The 10,736-nt window shown below is 51.2% G+C and overlaps 1 protein-coding gene across 1 annotated transcript in view; it reads left to right on the plus strand.

Moving 5' to 3' along the window:
* The first annotated feature begins 4,114 nt into the window (after window positions 1-4,114).
* The window catches only part of LOC102102660 (uncharacterized), a 191,330-nt gene continuing 184,708 nt past the window's right edge, over window positions 4,115-10,736 (plus strand). Inside the window, 2 exon segments of the mRNA XM_088068938.1 lie at window positions 4,115-4,756; window positions 7,603-8,391. Of these exon segments, the coding sequence (XP_087925064.1) occupies window positions 4,394-4,756; window positions 7,603-8,391 (1,152 nt within the window). The 5' untranslated portion in view covers window positions 4,115-4,393.

A 10,736-nucleotide genomic window follows, 5' to 3' on the forward strand; every position in this document is an offset into this window, starting at 1 on the left:
ACATCCTGTAATCTAATTATCCAATTGAAATGAGAAATTATTTTCCTGGTATCTGATATGAATTCTTTCAGGTTCCTGGAGTCTGGTGTTGCAGGATTTGTTGTGATGGCAGATCATCTTTTCCCCATTTTTGGGTGCTCCCTCCAGCCAGGGCTGCATCAATTGTCAGCTTTTCTCTCATTAAATCATCACGTATTTGGATTCCCAACCGATTTCCCTGAACTAGTGGTAGCAAATAAACCCCAGTGGTCTGATACACCCTATATAACATAGACAGTGACAGCACATGTTGGAGTGGGGACAGGGATGATTCCCCCCCACTTGTTTTAGTGAAGTTTTCACAACATTCTCCATTTTCTGTTTTCCTTTGCAGCTGAACCAATTTCTGTTGCAGAGTCAGATATCCTCACAATGGGCTCTGCCTTTAGCTGTGCAAATTCCATCTGTGCAGGCAGGCAGAGCTTGGGCTGAGGGGCAGAGGGAATCAGCCCAGTTCCTCCTGCAGGCAGGAAGCCCCATGTCCATTGTGCAGGCTTTGGGCCATCAGTGTTAATTTGCATTTCTAAAGCTCCTCTCCTGGTTGCCTGGAACAAAGCTTCTCTTCCTGGGCAGCTGTGGGTGATTCAAGTGTTCTCCCCAATTCCCTGCTGGTGCCTTCTTTGGTCCCTTTCTTTTTTTGACAAAAAAATATTCTATTCAAGGTTTACGAGTTAAAGGATCATCTTTAAAGCTCTTCCAGTTTTTCAAAATGCAGCTTAAATGTGAAGATAACTCATACCATCATTTTGCCAACACTATGAGCCACACACACATAAAAAGAAAAATTACAAAGCAATCAAGTGTTTTCTTTTTATTCTCCTAGGACTAAAAACTGATTATCACACCACTGGCCCAAACAGAACCGACAATATAGAAGTAAAATTATTATGAAAAATTATTATAATGGTGTAATTCTTTCATTGAAATGGTGAAAAGCAAAAACTCTTCAACAGTGTCTTTAGAGAAATAAGGTATTACTTGATTCTGGCCAGAATGTGCAACAGGAATAATTTCATGCACACTTAGGCTGGGTGTGCAGAGAAAATCATTCCATGACACATGAGTTGGACTAGATTTTTTCTACATTTATACAGTCAGAACCCATGGAAATCCATTGGTTTAATGTTCATTGGTTTGAAGGTGTGGAGTTGTTAGGATTTGGTTTCCTGTTGCACCCGGATTTCTGTGCCTGTGATGTGAATTAGGTGGGCACTCCTGGATTTCCTGCTCAGCCTTTTCCAGACCAGGTGTCTCCAGCTGTGCCTGGGGCAGTGTCTGGGGTAGATGTTGGTTGATGTTTGCTGCTGGGTGTTGATGTTTTGTTGATGGTCGTTATCTTGGGGGGAATCTTTTGGGCTATTCCCAGTCTGCTGAGATGTTAATTTCATCTCTGCTGAGTGGTGGAAAAGAAACATTAAAATTCCTTTCCCCAAGGCAAAGGCAAACCAAGCTCCTTTAGAGAAATTAGATTTTAAGCCATTTTAAAGTGGTTCTATTTTGCCAGCAGCTAATCCCAGGCAGGGCAGAGTGTGAGTGGAATTGAGAGGCAGAGTGGAATTGTCCCGGTGCCTTCCCCAGCAGCTGTGGCCAGGGCAGGCACAGAAAGGCCTGAAGCTGCAAGAGTGAGAGCAAGGATTGTCCCGCAGTGACTGGAGATGCCAAAGGAGGGTGCCCAGGCCGAGGATTTGAGCAGAGGATCTGTGGGCAGGCCCAGGGGCTTCCCCCGCTGGGGAGCCCTGGCTGCTGCTGCGTTGCCTTCAGTGCAGGCTCAGGGGTGGCCTGTTTAATATTCCCTTCCAATTCAGATTTCTGAGTCTGGAAGGGCCATGGCTGGGGCATCAATCATTTTGTTTTTTCATTTTGTTATATTTTGTTCTCTTTCTTATGTCCACTCCATAAGATTGAGGCTATCTGGGGGTAAAGAAATCACACAATGCTCAGGCTAGAACAAAGAATCCTCAGTCCAGCTCCTGCAGTTCCCTAATTATCCTAAGAATTGTTCAAGCTCCATTTTAGTCCTGGGAAATGTTATTTCTGAGATTCCCTGAACTCTCTCTGAGTCAATGCACCTCAAAACTTGAGTCAAAATAGGTGCCAAATATTTAACACTTTTCTCTACTGTTTGCCATTTCTTTTTTTTCAGATACTCAAAGCTGCTTTTTTGCCTGAAAATGAAGCCATTTCACAGAGGCTTCCTCTACCTCTTCTCCTTGTCCTCCTGACTGGATCAAGTCATCCACATCCTGCATTAAGCCAGTCCCTGGGGGTGAGGTCAATTCCTTTGATATTTCTTGCAAGGCTTGCCCCAATAAGGCCGGTGCTTCCGTGCATCCCTGCAGAAGGACCGTCCATGTCTTGAGCATTTTCCCTTCTACCTCTTGTTGCCAGCCCAAGGCAGAATTCTGTTTGCATCCTCTGGAAGTGGAATCCCCAGAAAGCATCTTTTGCATCAAGTTCTGAATGGCAGCAGTGTGAGGAGGGCATCTGGTTCAGGATGGTGTAAGGATCTGAGCCTGTGGGGTGACTCGGTTTCATCATCTCATTTCTTCTTCTTGGGTCCTGCAGCATTCTGTGGATTCCATTGGATTTCTTGTTTGGCAGGATAGGAGCATTCTAGGGAGCCATCCCTGGCTCCCGAGGCCGTGCCTTGAGCAGGACTCACAGACAGGCTGTGAGCCCTTCCTTCCCTCCCTTGGAACAGGAGATTGCTTTTCGACACCTCTTGTCCTGGTTGCTTCAGGGAAATTTGGAGAGGCTCCATATCTAATTTTGCCAATTTCCCTGGGGCTGCCCACACTTGTGGGTTCACTTGAGCCTAGGCTCTGCCTGATATTTGACACAGAGGTACAACAGAACCAGCCTCTGTATCACCTTTTGCAACATTAATTTGCATTCCCCATTTAGCCATCAAATCCCTTCCCAGTAAATTACAGTCACAATTGTGAGGAAATAAAAATTCCTGCATTTCAGACCCATCCCCCACATCTGCTAATAGTGGCTGAATAAAACACTCCCACTCCATCTTTTCCACTTCGTGCCTTAATTAAAATATTCCTTAACAATTTTCCCCCATTTAGATGTAAGATTCTGAGTGGATGGAGAGGCCCCTGTGTCCATCAGGAAAGGTCTCCTCTGGATCCAGAGCCACCCTGAATGTTCCCAAGGGCTGCAGTGTGGTGGGTCCCTGGTGGAATGGGAGCTGTGCCACCGCTAAGAATCCGTGTCCATCAAGGGCTGGACTTGCTCGTGCTGAGGGTGCTCCTGTCTGTGCTTGCAGTGTCCTTGTGCCCTGCAGCTGGAAGGCTGATTCCTTGCCAGGGGCTGTTTGGGTGGGCTGTCCCCTGGCCAGGAGGGCAATGCCTGTGCCAGGTGCTTGTGGCCGAGGGTGTCCCCTGGGTGCTGGGGCCCCCTTGGGCCCTGGGCTTGATCCCTCAGGGGCTGTAGGAACTGTGCCATGGCCTTTGCCTTCAGCTTGGCCTTTGGCTCATCCCTTGCTGCATTCAGCTGCTGAGCCTTTGTGAGCAAGTGCTGCAGGGGCTTCTTCTGGCCCTGCTGCAGCCCCCCTCAGTGCCTGGGGGTGCTCATCCTGTGGCAGCTGCTGAGCTTTCTGCAAAATCCTTCCTTTCTCCAGGGACCCAACGCAAAATCCTTGAAAGATCATGTGGATCCTTGCAGGTCTAATCCCCATTTCTGAGCTGTTCCTTCCTCGTGCTCGCTGTGCTGAGGCTCCCCTCCCCAGCCCGTATCCCAGAGCCGGTCCCTGTCCTGCCGCAGTGTCCAAAGGCGGCCCCCCCGGCGGGCAGGGCCGGCAGCTCCACGGGGCCGGGCAGCGGCCGGGGCGTCCCGCAGCCTCCTGGGGGCCGGGGGCCACTGCCGGCCCTGCCCGGGGGGTGCTGGGCTCAGGCAGCGCCCGGCGCTGAGCCCCGGCTGCCCCACAGCCCCGGCCCGGCCCCACAGCTCCCCACAGGCCCCCAGCCCGTGCTCCCGGTGCCGCAGCTCTGCGCCCGCTCCTGCCGCTCCCAGCTCAGAGAAACCCCCTGAAATCCTGACCACCTCCTTTTCCTGGCCTGGAAAACTGGGATACAAAGGATCTGAGTCAGCTGGCAAATTCTGAGGATAAGACCCTTCAGAGAAACATCCCAATCCTCAGTATTTTTCTCTTCCTCTTCCTTTCCATCATCGTTTTTCTTACCCCATGGTTTGCTTCTTACCTTAAGCACATTCCTGCACCCTCCCCTTCAGCCAATCCCTTCCCAGCACACCAACACCATCCATCCCCTGTTGTCTAAATCCCTTTTGGACTTCCCTTCTTGCCCCCCTGGGTGTCCATGTCCTTAATTCCCTCTGGGAGAATATGCAAACGACCTCCACATGCTCCCAAGGGACCCTTGAGAGATATTTTGGGATCCTCATCCCTTTTGCTGGGACCCCATTGTGGCTTTCCCTTTTGTCCCCTCCCTGGGTGCCCTGCCATGTTTACTCCCCGAAGATCCCACTGGATTCACTGCTGAGATTTTCAGTGCTCTCTCCCTGCCGACTCTTGACAGCCCCCCTGATCCGTCACTCGTCTGTCTCCTGCTCACTCTCGGGTACCCAATCAATCCCCGGTGCCGCCGCCAGCCGAGGGAGCCGATCCCCCAAACTGGGTGAGGCACCTTCAGCTGCACTCACTGCCCGCCGGCCCGGACGGTGGAAGGAATTGCGGAGGAGCCCCAAGGTGTGTGGAAAAATTGACATCCCCAGAGGTTTCTGTCCACAAGGAAGACAGAGGAGTCCTGTAACAGTAATTTCATTCATAAAAATGGGATGAGGCTATGGGACATTTCCCATGGGGTCTCTCCAGTTGTTGGAGGACACAGCCTCCTTTTCATCCTAATTTTCTCCGTCACATCTCCCTCTCCCTTTCCCCATTGGCTGAAGTACTGGAGAGGTACAGACTTCCCAATGCACCTCCTACATACCCCCTTAATATGCGCCCCACTTTCGTATAGCTAAGGATATTGATGGCTGTGTTAAGTCTTTGTTGTTCTTCTGGAAGTTGATGAATTTAGCAGGTCCTTGGCTGAGCAGCAGTCTGTGTCATCAATTAATAACATTTTGTGCAGCTGATGGTTCCTCCTGTCACTGCTTTATGTCTACTTCCCTGGCCCTATGTCCAGTGAGGTTCAGAGGATCAGTTTGTAAAGAGCTGTCGTGGTTTTAAACCAATAACTAAGAAAATTACTTATTTCTTGCTGTGAGATATGGATTAGAACAAGAGCAAAACAGGCATAAAACTTAAAAGGAATAACAAAAAAGTTTTTTGACAAACTACAATAATAAGTACACCAGAATAAACTTCCAGAAAAACCTTTTCATCCCCTATCTACCCACTATTCCCTTGTTCACATGACAAAAGAGACAAAAACTTTGGAACTTTGGTGGTTAAAACAGCCCAAATTCTTGCTACAGTCTTTTCACCAGTCTTTGTAGAGAAACAGAAGTTTCTTCCTGTTAATTTATGGAGTTTCTCACAAGAAAACTATTTTTGTTGTAGTTTTCCATTGCCCTAATGTTAGCTGCCCAGAGCTGCTGTTATCAGAGCCCACTCCCCCCGTTTTCCCATCACTCTGAGGTGTGTATGGGCCATGAGTCTAGGGATGGCATTTTAAGGATGAGCTATTCAAAGGCAAAAAGTCTTCTTCATCTGTTTCTGTGAGCTTCACCAGAAAACAGTTTTCTCATTGCCTCTCAAGGCTTCACTATACTATAATTAATTACTCTACTTTTTACTCAAATTTTACACTTTGAACACTTTATTCCTCCCTATATACTGTATCATGAATTAAAGGAGTTCTTTTCAGGACTTCATTGTCCATCTCCATAGTTTTAACAGAAAGATATTTCAGCTTAATTAAAGCATCTTCTTAATTCTCTACCTTTTCTGAAGCTTCTTTCCTGTCACGGGTAGTTTATAAAGTCTCTTTTCATGTTGATCACTCTCTTTTTTTCTCTCTGGATAAAAAGACTAATCTGCAAGTCTCATCTGGGTAATGAAAGAGTTAAAATCTTGCCCAGGCTGTTGTAGGTAGTTCTGTGGCCCCGGCCGGTGCAGGAGCTGGAGCCATCGGCGATGGAAAGTTTCTCATGGCGGCTCTAGAGAGTGTAGTTGCCGCCCCAGCCCACTGCAGGTCCAGAGCCTCTCTCCTTCACTCAGCAGTTTCTAGTGAATTTAGTTACAGCAAAACCTACAGCCGAGCCATAGATCGGCTCGGCCCGGCCCGGCCAGAGCCCGGAGAAAACCTTCCGCAGGGCCCGCATCTCCTGGCCGGGAGACGCTGGGCCCAGCCCAGTCCCTGCCCGGCCGCATGGCCTGGGCAGGGAACGGGAGGCCTGGAGCTCTGCCACCCTTCACAGCCAGGAAACAAAGAGAACCAAGAGAGCTCTGGTTTTAAATCTTAAGGTAGAGTTCACAAGTTGATCCCACTTTTCAATGGCCTAAACTGCTGTCAATTCTCAGCAATGACCGATAATTGGTCAGGAGAAAAGACTCTAGTCAGACCCCAGCAACTTCAACTTACTTAAAGGTAAAGTAACTCCATGACAAGAGCCTTTGTTGTTCTTCCTTTGCTGGGGTTCCCCCGTTTTGGGGCCATCCCCCCTGGAGCAGGGTGTCCCCCCTTGGTGCAGGCGCAGGGCTCAGGCAGGGCTGAGCCAATCAGAGCGCGCGGCGCTGATGACTCATCAGTGTCCAGGCAGAGCCGCAGCTGCCAGCGTTGCCCAGCTGGAGCCCAGCTGCGCCCCTCCCCCCCGGGCCTTGGCGCCCCCCTTGAGGGGAATTTGGGGAGGTGGGAGGGGGGAGCGCCAAGGCCGGGCCCCCCCGCGCTGTGGTGGCGGGAGCGGCTGCAGTGGGGAGCGAGTGCGGGCGGAAGCGGCCGAGAGCCCAGCGCTGCCCCAGGCCGAGCTGGCCCAGCTCCATCCGTGCCCCTGCGGTGGGATGCTGTGGGACTGGGGGGGAAGAGGGAGGCGGCAGTGGGTGCTGGGCCTGGGGGCAGGAGGAGAAGGGAAGGAGAAGCAGGGCTGAAGAACAAAATGGTCCAAATATGTACCTGGGGCTGTGCAGAAGGAGGAAGAGGAGTGTGAGGTAGAGTAGGGACACAGGAGGAGGAGAAGGAGCAGGAAGAGGAAACAACACAAAGTTTCTCCCTTTATCTCCAGCTCCCCCAGCCTCAGGAGTGTTGCCCCCCCCTCCCCACATGCAGCAGGTGACTGGGGAGGGGGACCCACGATTTTCACGGGGCTGAATCTTGGTGTTTCTGAGCTTTATTGGACTAAATGTTGGTGCTTTGGGTTTTTGTGAGGGCTGAACCTTTCTATTTTGGAGGGGATTTTGCCTGAGTCTTGTTGTTTGATCAGTTTTTGATCTGTTTTGATATTTGGAGGATATTTGGGCTGAGTCTTGGTGTCCTGGAGGTTCTTATGCCTCAAGATCATAAGATGCCCAGTGACTTCCTGGGATGAACTTGGGCAAGGAGGAACCCGCAGTCCAAGCCGCTCTCCTGTTGGTTTTTTCCCCCCAACCAGGATTTTATGTTCTCAAAGCGTGGCAAGATGGAGGAGGAGGAAAAGCCCTGGAGATGCCACACAAGGAGGGGCTGCAAACCCAGCCCAGGGAGCTGCGAGGAGGAAAGATCCCCCCAGTGCCAGGAACACGGCCAGAGATCCAGCCGGAGCTCAGAGCTGGGGGAGAAGCCCCACAAGTGCTTGGAATGTGGGAAGGGTTTCAGGTACAGCTCCAGGCTGATCCAGCACCAGGTGATCCACACTGGGGAAAAGCCCTACGAGTGTGGGGAATGTGGGAAGAGCTTCAGCCACAGCTCCAACCTGAGGGCACACCAGGTGATCCACACTGGGGAACGGCCCTATGAGTGTGGGAAATGTGGAAAGAGCTTCACCAACACGTCTTGCCTGATGAAACACCAGGTGATCCACACGGGGGAACGACCCTACACCTGCTTGGAATGTGGGAAGAGCTTTGGGTGGAGCTCCACCCTGAGAAAACACCAGCGCATCCACACTGGGGAGAGGCCCTACGAGTGTCCCCAGTGTGGGAAGAGGTTTCAGACCAGCTCCGACGTCCTCAGACATGAGCGGATTCACACAGAGGAGAGGCCCTTCCGCTGCCCCGACTGCGGGAAGGGCTTCCAGCAAAACGCCACCCTCACCGTCCACCGGCGCATCCACACTGGGGAGAGGCCCTACGAGTGTCCCCAGTGTGGGAAGAGCTTCTCAGACAGCTCAGCCTTGACCAAACACCAACGCAGGCACCAGTAAGGGAAGCCCTGCGAGTGCCCCGAGTGTGGGAAGAGCTTCGTGCGCTGCTCCAGCTCCATCCCCCATGGGAGGATCGGCGTTGGATGATCCCCAGTGACCCCCGTTGGGCAGAGCCCTGGTGATCCGTGGTCCTGGTGATCCATGTTGGGAAGGCACCTGGCTGGGAGGCTCCACATCTTCCTGGCTCCCTGTGGGCACCTGGATGAAAGCAGGGGAGTGAAAGTCTGTCAGGACACAGACCAACAATGGGAATTCCTTGAGGAGAGTGGTTTTGTTGACTTTCAATCCTAGAGAACCTTTTCTCGCTGCCTCAGGAGCTGTGTGGGCAGAGAAAAGAGGGTGACACCAGCCTTGGGGGCCCTGAAGGAACACACATGCTGGGGGGAGGGGATATCCCAACCTAGGGACCCCCTCTCACATTCTTGCTCAGGTATAAGCCGAGCCCCTGCACCAGAAAGACGAAACCCAACATGGTACCCCTGATCCCCGTCAGCACCTTGCTGTGGGCAGCGTTTGACGGCATCTCTGGGGGGTCTGCAGAGGTCAGGAGCCTGAAAACCTCTCACAGACCCTTCCAAGTACCTCAAAGTACCCTCCCAGTCTCCCCCAGCCCACCCAGGACCCTCTGAAACCTCCTTTGGAGTCACTAATTTTAAACAATTAAGGATTTTAGAAAGATATCTTAGCAAGAGATAGGCCTTGCTGGAACTAGTTAGAGTTAATGATTAAGTGAGAAGCAGGATTTGAGATATTGAGTCTTAGGACTTAGGTAAAAAATTACTTGTCATTGTATGTTTGTTCAGCTGTGCTTATAATGAGAAAAGAGAAACTGATAAACGGGTTCAGGAAGATCACAGACCTTACATCTGGAAACCCATTTAAAAGTCACAAGGGAGGAACCTGGAGTTGTACCAAATGTCATTTCTAATGTGAACCATTGTAAACGTAGAAAGGTCAGAGTGAGGAAGAGCAGTTTCCCTTCATCTCTTGATGACCCCTCCTCACCAAAACGACCTCCTCCTCAAATTAGGGAGCCAAGCACGCAGGCATAATGACATTTTAAACTCATTGCTGTGAATTTTAACCCGAAGTGGAGCATGGGAGGTTTTAAGCATTATGAATATCTATTAGTATTAATATGTATTAGTATTTTGGAAATTCAAGACTTTTGTAAATAAATAGACACTGGAATCTTTTGTCAACTTGCAGTGTGATTAAGGGGTGACTCCCGCACTCGCCCAGTGCTGGGATTAAACATCCACTTTGTAACTTTAAACTGTTGGAGAGATTTTTCTTCCATTAAAAGATTTATACTGATATTAGATCAATATTCCTATTGTCTCTTCCCAGCCCCCACAGGACCCACCTGAGCCCCTCCTGTTCTTCTCAGGATCCCACAGCCCCCTCCCAATTTCCCCCCACTGCTCCAGGACCCCCAATCCCTCTCCCAGTCCCTTCCAGCCCCACCAGGACTCATCAAGTCCCCTCCCAGTCTCTTCCCAGTCTCTCCCTGTATCAACCAATCTCATCCCAATCCCTGCTTTCCAATGCCCAATCTCCTTCCCGCTCCTCCAGACTCACTCAGATCCCTCCCAGTGACACCCAGCACCCCCAAACTCCCTCCCAGTGCCCACCAGGACCCCCAGAACCTCATCCCACCCTCTCCAATATTCTTCAAATCCCTTCCCAGCCATCCTAAGCACCCCAATCCCTTCCCCAGTTTAAACCAGTCTATCTCAAACTCCCTCCCAGTTCCTCCCAGCACTCCCCAATCCCCCTCCCAGCCCCCCCAGTGCCTCCCCCGCTGCCCCCAGTGCTGTGCCCCAGTGCCGGCTCAGGGGGTGCTCCAGGCTGACGTGCTCCACCTGGCAGCTGGAGCTGAGCCCGCATTGCCGGGGGCGGTTTCCAGCAGCACCAGGAGCTGCTGGCTCCAGCTCAAGGGCACCAGCGAGATGGACACGCTGGGATGGGCGCTGGGAGAGAGTGGGGACACACTGGGATCGGCTGGGTGTGAAATGGTGCCAAGGCCGGTCAGCTCTTCCTCAGCTCTATGCTGGGATTGGAACACACTTTGGGAGCAGGATGACCCGAGGTGTGGCTTAGAGCAATGCTCTACAGCACTTAACAGCTGTCAGGCACAGTGTGGAGGCAAGAATGGGTGGAAGGTCTTTTATATTGGGTTTCAGGGAAAGGTTTAATCTCCCAAGGGTCCAGGGACAAAAGACACAGAATACAAGCGTACAGGAATTTATATATGGGAAGGGTTCAGGGGTGGATACAAAACTTCAACCAGTGAGGGATATCACTGGGGAGGGGAATAGGACACATGGACCAATGGGGTGCTGTGGATTAGGGGATTTCCAAAGGGGACGTCCAAGCAGGGG

The sequence above is a fragment of the Pseudopodoces humilis genome, chromosome 33, assembly GCF_049639895.1.
Source record: "Pseudopodoces humilis isolate 2021_Gansu_Grassland_sample_001 chromosome 33, ASM4963989v1, whole genome shotgun sequence".
NCBI classification, from domain to species: domain Eukaryota; kingdom Metazoa; phylum Chordata; class Aves; order Passeriformes; family Paridae; genus Pseudopodoces; species Pseudopodoces humilis.